At 46.1% G+C, this 13,332-nt stretch overlaps 1 protein-coding gene across 3 annotated transcripts in view; it reads left to right on the forward strand.

The window, feature by feature from the left end:
* Shc (SHC-adaptor protein) overlaps window positions 1-10,123 on the forward strand; it is a 33,794-nt gene extending 23,671 nt beyond the window's left edge. For all 3 annotated transcript variants that reach the window (XM_077658191.1, XM_077658192.1, XM_077658193.1), the window contains exons 4-12: window positions 724-794; window positions 911-971; window positions 2,759-2,932; window positions 3,266-3,447; window positions 4,154-4,283; window positions 4,457-4,613; window positions 4,768-4,833; window positions 5,971-6,206; window positions 8,548-10,123. In XM_077658191.1, coding sequence (XP_077514317.1) covers window positions 724-794; window positions 911-971; window positions 2,759-2,932; window positions 3,266-3,447; window positions 4,154-4,283; window positions 4,457-4,613; window positions 4,768-4,833; window positions 5,971-6,206; window positions 8,548-8,676 — 1,206 coding nt within the window. In that variant the 3' untranslated portion in view covers window positions 8,677-10,123. The remainder of the gene's footprint in view (window positions 1-723; window positions 795-910; window positions 972-2,758; window positions 2,933-3,265; window positions 3,448-4,153; window positions 4,284-4,456; window positions 4,614-4,767; window positions 4,834-5,970; window positions 6,207-8,547) is intronic.
* Window positions 10,124-13,332: the final 3,209 nt, after the last annotated feature.

The following is a 13,332-nucleotide window of genomic DNA, read 5'->3' on the forward strand; positions in this document are numbered from 1 at the left end:
AAGCCACCTGTGAATACAGACAGCGAGGGGGGGGGGGGGGGGCGGCTCCGGGGAGAAGGAGGGAGGCTAGGCAAGCTGGCCCTTAGGCCTGCTCATTCTTGACTACCTGGAAAGGGGAGAAGGAGGGGCTTCTTTTCTTGTGCTGTGTCCCCCTCCTGCCTCGCCCTCTCTTTCCTGTTGAGGCACTGTGCCATTTGGAAATTGGGAGTGGTGGGCTGCTCCTCAAGGTGACTGGGCAAGGGGAAATGGGAGCTGAATGGGGCTCTCTCTGCAAATGTGCCTCCTCTGGGCACAAGCCTTATTGTTGCTGTGTCTGTGCACTGGCATTGCTTTGTTTGGTGACATCTGTGGTTGGGGGCTACTGATTAGTGCACACTCTCCTGCCTAATGATTTTACAGTGTTCCTCAGGCATATGTAGTTTGCATGGCAGTTGGTTTTTTAACTTTGCACCTAATTATAGACTGATTAGGCACTTCTTGGAATCTGTGTCCAGCTAAATAGTGTGACAGGCTAGCATCAATGGTAGAGTGTGAGACCTTCATGTAAAGCTGCAATTTCCTGACTTGCTCTCTCCCTTTTGCTTTGTTCCTTTGCTAGCGTTTGTTACTTGTAGCTCAGATTATGCACAGTTGCTTTGTTGAATAAAAAAATTATTTGCCATCAGCACACTGTACCTTGCAGAGTGCTATGCTGATTTCACTGTGCTTTCTTTTTGCTTGCAGTATATTGGCTGCCTTGATGTGAAGATGTCAATGAAGTCACTGGATTTTGACACGCGGTCCCTAATTGCAAAGTGAGTATGGCTTTTTTTTTTTCTGCGGCATTCTGCTGACAGTCATGAATCGCACTTTGTTGCCATGCTAGTAGCAGTAGAGTGTAAAATTATATAATTTGTCTGTCTACTTCCAGGGAGTGCATCACTAGGGTTTGTGAAGCGGCAGGGCTGAGGCCTGTGGATAAGAAAAGAAAGGTAAGGAGCTTGAAGACATTTGGAAATTGCATGTTTTTTAATGTACAGAAATGTTGTTTTGACTTTTTAGTGGTTGATTGGAGCTTTAGGAGCTCAATTTGCCAAAAGAAGGCTCAGGCTAACTTTAATACTGGAGGATGTATTGCATTTGTTATCTAACCAGATATTGCTTTTCATTGTACCTTGGAGACCAACAAGCACTATAGTAGGATCAAACTAGTGGTTGTTGAAGTTTTCAGTGTAAACGAGGGGGGGGAACCAAAAAAGGAAGTTGCATTCTGATGTAAACACTAAAAAACAATGCCAAATCTAGAAAAGAAAGTAAAAACTGAAAAGTACAACTCCTAGAAACAACATAAAAAAAGAAACACAGCAGTTAGCTACAGCCTATGGCTTGCAGGGTGCCAACCGATCACAATAGCAAACTTATGTCCACTAAAAGAGTCAGGGGCGTCAGAATTTTTGCATATATGCCTTCACCTTGGGATTAGCTTTTTGTTTAGGTGGAGCTTCTTTGCAGTCAGGTTGTGTCTGACCACAGCTCTCAGTTAGCAGGCTAGTCTCTAGCGCTTAGTAGCGTTATGCTGGGTGCAGTCTCGCAGTGCAGAAGTAGGAGTTGGCATTGCTTGCTGGGCAAATGATATTTATCATGGCTGTATCTAGACCTCTGTTGATGCAAGCTGCCCATTAAACAGCGCCTCTGTATTCACTCTTGCGTGCGAGAAGAGTGCACATGGTTTCAAGCTGGGTGCCTGCCACGTTGCTGTGCTGAGTGTTATCAGTTGAGTGATGGTTGTAGCCGACGGCGCCTTGCACTGCAAAGCCATGGCTGCCTGCCTGCGTGCGGCTCGTGTACGTGTGCAGCTTCCTTTGCAGGCATTTGTCTGTGTTGTTAAGCTACGCTTGGGCACTTTTCAATGATTTATCACCACCGGGGGCCTGCAGCTGGCATAGCACGTATCGTATATATATACAGAATTTTTCTTTTACCCCCCCCCCCCCCCCCCCCCCCACTTCCTGTCCCAGCAACTAGCAGTGTGCATGCGTGGGCGTTGAAAAGAGAGATGAGTGCTGCTGACTGACTCAATGCTCACATTCAACAGGCCTGGCGTAGGAAAGCAGGCAACAACACAGAATAGAACAGGCGTAGTAAAAGAATGAAAGATCTCGCTGCCAGGCCGGATGTTTGGACTAGGAAAAGCGAGGCCAGCAGTTTTGAAATTATGCGCGTACTGCCTCGCAGCTGTGCGGCTGCCAGCATTCATGTATTGCGGGCCCTTTTAGAGCACTAAGCAGGTGGGCACATGGTGAAAGTTGAGCCCAGCAATCCGTCTCCCTAGCAAGCACCTAACATTTAGCACGTGCTTCTTGAAATTACTTGCTGTAGCTTTACCTGGTTCAGAACAGTGAGATTTCTGTTGGTTGTGTGTGCATTTCTGGTTGACAAAAGCAGCATCAGTCATGATACACATTTCTCCCTGTCTCCCTAGAGAAAACATTTATGGGCCCCTTTACCGACAGTAAATGTGTAACAAATGCAACAATGTATTTTCACATAAAGGAGGAAATGTGCTACATCGGTTGAATTAAGCATTACAAAACAGTCAGTCAGGATGGGTAACCAAGTGATGTGTTTCAGGTATGTTTCAGTTCACTCGCCATATATTTAGTGCAGTTTGCTGATGTGTGATTTCATGATGTGTCAGAAAAGATGTCCTGTGCCAATCTTGCTTCCACTTTGCGGCTTGCACAGGCGTGACAGTCCTGCCATGATTTTCCTTTTGCAGGTGGATCGGCGGCTGCAGAGGATGCTGGCCGATCGACCAAATTTAGACTACGCTGGCTCCAATGTCACTCTCTGCGTCACCAGCTCTAACCTCACTCTGGCCATTGTAGAGAGTGGCCAAGTGATCGCCGACCATAGCATGCCCAACATCTCGTTCGCTTCTGCTGGTGACACGGTGAGCTTCACATGTTGATTTTTTGCTGAGAATAGAGCATTTGTGCTGAAAGAAGTAGTGCTTGTGCTGAAAGAAGTTGTGTAGACTAGTACACAAATCACTTTTTGCTACCAAGCTATATGTCTTGTCATGCATGGTTACCAGAAATGGTTCATAGCAGTGGCGTGTTTATTGCCCCCCTGCAGTACTGAATCCCCCCCTCCCCCATGAATTTGGATTTCTTGGTCTGCGTGGGAGGTGAAAAATAGCTATTCTAAATTGAAAAAGTAGCTGTACAGCACAGCCAAAGGACAGTTTGAAAACACGAAGCCCCCTTCTGTGTCCACTTTACAGGAAACGCTAGACTTCGTGGCATACGTGGCCAAGGACGGGCAGAATGCACGAGCCTGTTTCGTGCTGGAATGTTCGGGTGGCGTGCTGGCGCAGGACGTCATTTCAACCATCGGGCATGCCTTTGAACTTCGCTTTAGGGAGTTCATGCGCACTGCGCCCCCACCAGGGCTGCCGCCAAAGAGGTGAGGAACATATTTACACAAACAGTGTTTCACGTCACCTTGCCCTTTTAGGCAAGGGCTGCTGCTCATTTTCATTGCTCATAGATAAGAAGCACAGTCTGGCAAGTGCTTTGCATTCCAAAGGTTCAGGTAAAGCTTTTAGCCCAGTTAGTACACTGCAGCCTCTTCAAACTTTTGTAGCGAAAGCTACATTGGCCACGAACTCGCAGTTTTGCCATGCTCGCGTTCTCACCGTGGTCGCACCGCACCACGTGACCAACCATGTTACTGGTCACGGGACCAACTGCGTGACGAACCACGTGGCAACAACAAGCCAGACAACCAGACTAACCTGGACTTGCAATCAAGATTAACCAAGGCTAACCAAGCTATGCCTTAGCTTTCGCTACGTATATCCTGGCATAGCCGAGCTAAGCCACTGCCAATTTTTTGTCTGTTTTTGGACTGCCGGTTTAGATTTTGCAGTGTATTGAGCATCCCAGGTGTGATGCATTAGAAATTTGGAAGAAGGGCCAGACGCGTGGGTGCTTAAATACAGGTGTTCAGAATCATCTTCCGTGGAACAATTATTGCGTAAAACACTGGAGTGTCAAAGTGGATACAAGTTAGTGGATTTTGAGAAAAACTCAAAAGCACATCTACCTGGCTCTTTGGTTCATCCTGAGTTGAGGTAATCATGCATGACTGCATGTGTGTGTGCTTGCAGGCCAGAAACAGTGGTGCCAACGAAAGATGATCCTGACTACTACAACGACCTACCTGGCAAGATACCGCCCGAGGCGCCACCTCCACCAGTGCCCCCACTGCCCGACTACCGAACTGAGTCTGCAGCTGAGGTGGGTTTTGGCTAAATATGCAGTTTCACTGCACTACAGTTTTATGAAAGCTTTTGTTTCCACCGGTTGCCTGTTTCTTGGCCTGCTACAAGGCGGCCACCGGGTGGTCAGAAGCAGATATTGATTATGTGCCAAGCACTTGCCTGATCAAGGTGGTTCGTTTGGCATTACAGATTGTCAAGGATTCCTCTAGAGACGCACTACCCAGTTTACCTGGCGTGCCTGTGGTCATTCCACCACAACCAAATGCACGCAAGGTTTCTCGTGACACCAACCTCATTGACTTGAGCGGCGAGGAGCTTCCACCAGCACCTCTCGTGCAACGCCATGGTGAGTAAATCACAGAAAGATATTCTGCAGTGAAGTGTGAACTTTAGTTTGATGCTGCCACAGTTTTACCTTTTCCACGGAGGAGGAATGCAGTTGACAGATCTGCAGCGAACCCTTTTCATTTAAGTTGTTTTCTTCTTCTCTTTTTTAACAGAATACGTCAACATGGTCCAGGACAGTGGGCTCTGCAAGAATGGCATCTTGGACCCTTTTGACATGCGTGAGCATCTTTGTAAATTGTTGTAACACTGTTCATTATTAACAACTGCGCAAGAAGGGCAGACTCAACACGAATGAAGATAGACAGAACAAGCACTTGTCCAGCCTCTTTCTGTTTGCGTTACGCCTGCTCTTCTTTGGGTTGTTGTTAATAATGAGCCTTGACCATCTTGCCCAGTTGTCACCGTTAATTGTAACCCTGTGTTTTGCACATGATAGGTTTAGTTGCTTAAGCTGCACCATAAAACCTAAAACACATGCACGCACGCACGCAGAGAGAGAGAGACAGACTGACAGTTCATAGTGGGCAGATTGAATGCTAATATATCTATAATTTGTATGCTGCTAACCCTCTGTTCAGGAATTCTCAAAAACACTTTCTTTTCCTTACAGTAGATAGTAAGGCATTTGTTCTGGTGAAACTGAAGTTAGGTGATGTCAGCCAATGTCTAGTAGTATAACACTATAGCTAAACAGGCAAGTTGCTGATACATTTTAAGGGTGATGGCGCAAAAGACATGGACAACTGTGTTTTCCTCATCTTTTGCTCTTTTGCCCATGTTATTTGCACTGTTGCCCTTAAATGTAGTAACAGTGCACCTGGGGGCCTTTCCCTCTCTTTTAGAGCACTGGACTTTGCTTCAGCACTGAAAAAATATATATATAAACTGTTTTCAGCACTAGCCACTGCTGTAAAATGCACTGTGGCTGTGTTTGTTGCGGGGTATGGTGAGGAAATTTGGTTTTAGTCTTTTCCATTGGTTTTTGTCTGTGTGCCACAAAGTTTCTTGTCCGCATGGGGGGGGGTTACTGCAACTCTTGTCGCTCTTACTCCTGCCTTGAGCATTTTAAGGTCTGATAACTGTGTGGTGACCTTGAAGCCGCTGCGCAACTATAGGAACGCTGAACATGAACACAAATACTAGACAAAACACGGTGCTCAGGTGTGTCCTGCAAGCGTGGCTGATCGAGCTGTTGGTAATTCATGGCAGCAAAGATAGAAAACAGTGCAACTTTTCTGACAAGGACTAGAGGAAGGGCATACAGTGCAGTGGTGTTTGTACTGTAGTTGCATATGGAGTTGGAGCTCCAGTACCTTGCGAGGCTTCAGCATCTTACACTGTCCCTGTTTATGCAGCTCCGGTGGCACCGTCGGCAGGTGGTGTGCCCCAAGAGGAGGCCTGGCACCGAGCCACCCTGGAGCGGGAGCCATGGTTCCACGGCGCCATCAGCCGCAAGGAGGGCGAGGCGCGCCTCACTCACGACGGGGACTTCCTTGTGCGCGAGTCACACAACTCACCCGGCCAGTTTGTGCTCACAGGCATGCAGAATGGGGCACGGCGGCACTTGCTGCTCGTCGATCCCGCGGGCGTGGTACGTGCCAGCCTCCCACTGTTTGCCCAAGTGTCTCATTGCACACACATGCTTTCTACACAAGAAAGTACAGAAAAGAGAATTCCTCACTCTGGCATGCGTTTGGTGGCCAAAAAAGAAATCACCTCCACTTGATTGTCGCATCTCTTACGAAGTAAATTTTTTCATGATGCAGTTCACATGTGCAGTTTTAAGTACATATGAACATCTTATGGTGCACTTGGTGTTTTGTCTGGCTAAGACTTCCAGGCAAGTGCATGATACAACAAACTTTTATTCCACATCACAGGGTGCCAGTAGCATGTATGCTTCAATCTGTGGCTTTTTCTTATGGGGTGTCTCCAATGCATTGGTTTGCATTCCAACAGTGGGGAGTTTCTATGCGTGTACGTTTGTGCATTGTGGTCCCTTTGTCGCACATTTTTCTACATAGCTACAAGGAAGCTTTGTAAGTCTTGTGCATTCTGCAGTTGGTTGTGGTGGAACTTAAAGACACATCTCAACAGTACAGATGAGGAAGGCTTTTAGCTGTGCGCATATCGGCTCAGTACAGTTAAAAAAGCATGCTCTGCTGTTTTAATTACATTCATATCATTCCTTGCAGATGTTAACAATTCGTGGTAGAGTAAAATCTTGCCGTGCAGCAAAAAATATTCGTATGAAACGAAATTCGTAACTTCCAAAACAAACAAAATCCGTATGCAGATGCACAGGAAATGCATTTTGGCGGGTGTGTTTACAATTTACAGAATTTTTTTGCTTTCTTTTTTAGGTAAGTAATTCAGCACAACTTTTTTTCAGATGAGCACACAAACCAACTTGACTGTGTGTCATATCTGTGTGTGTGCTTGTCCGGAAAAAAGTAGCACTGAATTACTTTTCTACAAAAAAATGCATCACCAACTAGTCCCGCAACATGTTTTATTGAGGATTTATTTATGGCTACGCGCAACTGGCTATTGCTACGTTAGTGATGTGGGGACAGCGCTTAGTGCTCGAGGGTGTGGTAGCAGCTCACATGTTTGTATCATCCATACTGGCGCTGGTGAGTATTTGGAACACCCAAAATTGTGCTCATTGTACACAATGAACTTTGGCCAGAGAACTATACCATCCCGAAATTTGTATCAGCCATGCTTATAGCATCGGGATTCTACTAGATAGCCATGCATATCAGTGGTGCTTTCACAAAAGCATATGTCTATGCTCATGAAATTTCCGAGTTTCCACTAGCCTAGAAAGTGGATTTTAAATGCTCTAGTATGCTTTATTTCTTTCTGTTCGTGCCAGGCTGTGGCGACTGCCTCTCGATGTGAAGCGAAATGCAGAACTGATCATGTGTTGCACAGTGACAGTGCACTTGAAAGAACCCCAGGTGGCTGAAATTAACCCAGAGCCCTCCATTACTGTGGTCCTCATAGCTTGCATGCTGGCTTGGGACATTGAACCCCACATGCGAAAACTGCAGTGTGCTGCACTTAATAGTATTCAGAGGAATTCTCATGATTATAGAAGAAAGTTTATTTTGATGCCATGTCTAAAGCTTCAAGGTGTAGCTTTGGATGAATTAAAAGGATCAGTGGGTTTTTACATGCCAAAGCAGCAATACTTTCTGCTATGAGGCATTGCATTGTTCAGGAGTTCTAGCTAATTTCAGTCACCTGTTGTTCGTAAGTACCTTCTGAAATCGAAGTACACGATAATTTTTGCATTTCACCTTCACGGAATCGTGGCCACTGCAGCTAGACCGTACCCACCAACTCGTGCTCAGCAGCCAAACACTGTAGGCACTCAGCAAAAGAACTGGGTTGAGATCAGAAGCTGTAGTGAACTGGCAGGAAGATGAGAACAAGTGCAATGGGAACATATGCTTGCAGAGTTTCAACTAAAGTTTACCCTCAGTGCAGGCTGAATTGCGTGTTCAAGTTGCTTTAGCTCTTGTCATCCTAACAGTTTCTCTTAGTTTTCTTGCACACTGTGACAAATTTTGTACTGTTCTGGTTGACTTTTCTGCCCCTCTCGTATTTGTGAAAAATACATATGTACAGTGCAGTTGGCTTTTATCATTAAGCTTGATATGACTTCACAAAGGATGGCAAGAATGCAATCGACAGTCTCCTTTTTTTTTTAAATCAAAAAGTGCCAAATTATTATATTTTGTTAGGTTAGGTTAGGTTATCTACCCGACATGTTTAAGGAGTGGCAGCGTGTTGATTTCAGTCGGAATTCCTGATGCCATTAACATAAGGAAAAATAAAACTACATATCTTTTGCACATTTTTTTCACTTGGTAATGAATGCGTTTCCTGATCAGGCTGCCTCCCCTTTTGCTCTGTTTCAGGTTCGCACAAAAGACCGCACCTTTGACAGTGTCAGCCACCTCGTAAATTTCCATCGGGACAACGCTCTCCCCATCATCTCAGCGGAGAGTGCACTTGTCCTGAAGACTCCCGTGCCAAGGCCCCGCTGATCGAACACCCTTCGACACCCCTATGAAAAGAAGAAGGGGCTAAAGGCGAACAAAATCACTACGGCCAATCGTCAGTCAGTGCCTTTGTGGACTTCTCGGAGGACTCGTGCTGCCTCTTTTTGTGGGACATTCGTTTGACCACAGGAGGTCTGGCTTCTCAAGAGACTGACGCCAGCGGTGCAGAACCCTCTGACCGGTGCGACTGTCAAGCATCGGTGCAGCACCGTTGAAGTTTTTTTTTTTTTTGACAAGTTGCGGGTAGCAACTGTGGCACATCTGCTGCCATCAGTGACACGTGGTGGAGGAGTGGCACTCAGAATGGCCTCCTGCTGCAGTGAGCAGCGTTTTACACAGCATGCCACAGCTTGAAGCTGGGCGGCGAGCTGTTTGTCTTAGGTGACCCCAGCCTTCTTATTTTTACTATTGCCCCTCCTTGAAGAAGGAAAAGTGTGTTTCCTGAAGAGTGCCTAGGCTGCTACGTTTTTCTGCTAAGAACTTTCAACCCAGTATTCGACGGTGGCAGTGCCATCCACCGTTTGCTACAGTTCTTGGTGAGAAAAGGGAAAATAAGGAGAGAAGCAACTTAATAAGAAAAAAAATGGCTGGTTCTGAAGCAAGGGAGGGCTGGATTTCGACTGGCTTCCAAGCCGTCTTCCAACTTTATCAAGGGATCACGGGCCCATTGTGACAGCATTCTTAAAAAGTATTGGCTGCGCAACTTAGCAGCTGCACTGCACACGCCTGCTGGCACATTAGTACCCTTGCGGAACTGAGCCTGTTGTTGAAATAGCTAATATCAGATTATTTTGACTGCTGTAAAGTATGCCTGAAGAGTTGAATCGAACAAAACAGCACTTGTGGTTGCCCACTCATGGCCATGAAGATTTTGGCTGGGCATCGTGCAAGCAAATGCTTGGCATGAAAGGAGGAATGCTGTCATCCTAATGCTAGGAGACACTACAGTTTTGTGAATGGTGCATTGTCCAGCTCTAGTCACCCACGTCTGGCTTAGGACCATCAAAGTGGAACAAAATGCCTTTTAGGATTCTCTGAAATTTTTTTAAGCTTTTCTTCTCCTGTGTCTTGTCCTCGCAAAGCTCCCAACCCCTGCATTTTTGCTTCTTTGTTTCCCACCTCTCCTCAAGCAAGCTTCTAATTTATATATGCTAGTTTTTCTTGCTTGTGTATGTTGTGAGTTTCACATAGTTTATAACATGTACATATCTGTAAAGAAAGTAATTTATGGTGTTCTGCGAGCATCTAGCCTTGCTGCGCTTTCAAACATGATTTGAATAAACAGTAGAGCCAAAGCTGTCTCACACCCTTAATATCTTGCATCTTTATTTTTGTACAAAGTACCTGAATGCCCAAATAAACAATGTCCTTGTCAGCAAAGAACAACTGGAAACGTTCAGTTCTTGAGCTGGCATCCTCGTGGACAAAAGAACACTTGTTTCAAGATGCCTCACTCAGTCACTATTCGAGATGGGTGACACACAAATCCATCGCAGCTGAGTGTGCTGCTCACAGTAGTGGGTCAGCAGTCCAGCACGGAGCCACAAGGCACAACATGACATGGATGAAGTGCTCTTCAAGCCATTGACTTGCTCAGATGGAGACAAATTACGTGCTGATCATTTCCTCGCTCCAACTGCCACTGAGAAAAAAAAAAGAGAAAGAAAGCAATTAAATTGTTCTGATTTTCGTGAAATGAGGTTGGCAGAGTTAAGCCAACCCAATGCTTTATAGCTGACCAAAGCTCAACCGCAGCAAAGGTTGTTTCATTTGTCTCTGATAAATCCTTCCACATTCTGGTTAATTTTCAGCTGAATTTTCTATTTTTATGCGAAGTGTATAGCTCGCCTGAGCACTGTTTTATATCCTTTAGTGCTCCAGCTATGTTGCGAAGCCAGCGCCTGCCATCCGAGTGCAAGCAAAAACTTCCACATTCAATAATGCTGCACAGTTTCAGTAGATTAGGAAACAGTCAAACCTCGTTACAATGAACATCGATATTACAACTTATTGGCTATATCGAACTGCTCCTAAATATTTTTGACAAACACATGCATTTCCCACTATATATATCAAAAGCGGTTTGCCATAAAACGGATATATCGAGCTACCGAGCGCCAAGCTATGCCGGCTCGATTGGCAGGCTTTGCCTAGCTAGACAAGTGGCTGGTGGTGGTGTGGCAAGCGTTCGCACTACGATTCACGCTTTATCTTGCATTTGCCAGCAGTGCCACAGAAGGCATAGCGGCGGGAACAGCTGGTAGCTAAGCTGTCGGCACCAGTTAGAGCCTCTCGCATCCGTCGATAGTGCCCCAGAACCTGCGACATGGTCGGTTGTTTCAGCTTTCCAGCAGCCATCCTATAGCTTTCGTCCTGGCGTCCGATTTTTTACGTGACACCACTGTAATGCGAGAAAGCCACCCTAGTTGGCTTCTGACCTGACGCCGCCGTGCGTTGTGGTGCTTTGCAAGGAAGCCGATGTAATTGGCGTTTTATATGAGGAATTTTGGCTATATCGAACTATTTTATGATTTTTTTCTGGTTTTCTGTAACAAGTTTTCATTGCATGTAGTCTCGCTCTGCTATGGCATCTTCAATAAACTTCCACCGGAGCTGCCCTGAAATCGCTGCGGTGTGTTTAAGCCCACTGTAATGGAGCCATATATGCACGGAGGTGCAACTGATCGAAGATACAACTGTGCACTGGTGACGTTCATCGAAGGTGCTTTTGGCACTTTGATCACGTGGTTCTGGTGCGAGGCCTATGCACAAGTGTTCGAAAAGTGCACTGACCGCTCTCAGAGATCATGACGTGAGCCATGAAGAGCAGGCTAAAAAGGACCAGGCACAGGACAAAGGCGCCAATGATGTAGACGGCGCCGTCTGGAATCACAGGCTCCGGTTGCTCGTCTTTCTCGCTGTTGTTTTTCAACAGGAAACGGAAGGTTAGCGCGCCGTGAACGGTACTCGGTGTGCTATGCACATGTACAGTCTTTGCCAAAGGTAAAGAGCCCAAGGGGTTTGCTTCCAAGCTATGTAGTGGGACTCTATAGTAGCGTCCATAGAATTAGGTCTTGGGGCAAGGATGAGAGTTCCTCTCACTTTCAAGAGATTGTGAATGATGGCGATGCATAATGATGCAGCGTGGTCCAGAATAAAAATCCTTGGTTTCTTTACTTTTGAGAGAAGGTATCTTACTGTTCTATGGTGAAAAAAAAAATGGATACTTCTTTGGTATTTCTCAGACATCATGAATGCAAAGGAATTCAAGCTGGCATGTATTGATTGATTACCGCACACTCTGATGGGAAAGACGCTACTTCCACTGAAAATGGAACCATCTTTGCCTAAAAAAAGTTACAAGAAATGAAATACAAGTGTTGCCACCACCGGCAGCTTTCGCAAGCAAACTGCAGAGCGGCGATACAGTTTTCAACAGATCCCTGAGGCTAGGCTGTACCGCCATCTACTTCCCGTTGCTAATCACGGAGTCCTTTCAGATCTTGATGTCTTGACGTTGCGAGTTTGGACGCGAGCGGCGGGAAAGTTTTTAAGTCCAATTTGCTCAGCAGTAAATTCGTTGTTTGCTTCCGGTCAAAGATTAGCATTTTTAGAAAGAGCCACAGAAACGATTCCTATAAAGAACAAAAATTGGGTGCAGCTGTCGCCACTGGAAGAAATAAAATTTTCACGGAGTGTGCGTTTGCATCGGAATGATGAGTGCGACACTGGTAAACGCGGATAACCAAGTAGAATTCGTCAGCGCACAATAAATAACTTCCAATTTTTTTTTCCTTTGTAGTTTCGGTTTCAGTCGCCAGACAATGACTGCGGCGTCACAAATGAGCGTGAGGGCCGCCCCGGTGGCTCAGTTGTTATGGCACTCGTCTGCTGACGCGAAATACGCGGGTTCGATCCCAGCCGCGGCGGTCGAATTTCGATGGAGGCGAAATTCTAGAGGCCCGCGTACTGTAATATAGCTGAATTATTGTGTTCAATATAGCAAAAAAAAATGGTGCAGGATCACACACACTGCCCTGGCGGACACAATATAATGCTGCAAAACCCCTCTAATTATCCTCGTAATTAACAAAAATTCAGTAATCAACTTTTTAATTATCTTAGCTGGGTGGTTATAGTCCCAATTGGAAGTTTGATGCCGTCAACAAGACGATGTCATATCAGTTTTTGAAACGAAAAAAAAAAACTCTTTTCTAGAGCCCTGCAGCGCGAAGAAATCTGACGCTTTTTCCCGCACGCGACGGAAACTGAGCGCACGGGGAGCGCCGGAAGTATGACGTAAGCGAAGCGTCCGCCGGTGACGTGTCTTAATGATTGCAGCGCCCAGTTCGAAACGCGTGTGCTAACTTTCCTCGCTCGATAACCTCGGCGCTCAGCTTAGACCGCGGCCGGAGTTATCGACTGCTCCGTCGCTCGGAGTAAGGAAAACTATAGTCATCGTCTGCTACGGGAACGTCGAGCTTGAGAGCCCTGATGGGCGCATCTGCAGGCCTTCTTGTGTGTCTGTGCGCCACTTTTGGCATGGCTGCCCGACAGGCTCGGTTTTGTGCGTCATCATGAACTCATTTACTCACTAGGTTAATCTTCTGTTTTCTTATTATCGCTGCGCATCAGGAACCA

This window comes from Amblyomma americanum, chromosome 3 (assembly GCF_052857255.1).
Source record: "Amblyomma americanum isolate KBUSLIRL-KWMA chromosome 3, ASM5285725v1, whole genome shotgun sequence".
In the NCBI taxonomy this organism is placed as follows: Eukaryota; Metazoa; Arthropoda; class Arachnida; order Ixodida; family Ixodidae; genus Amblyomma; species Amblyomma americanum.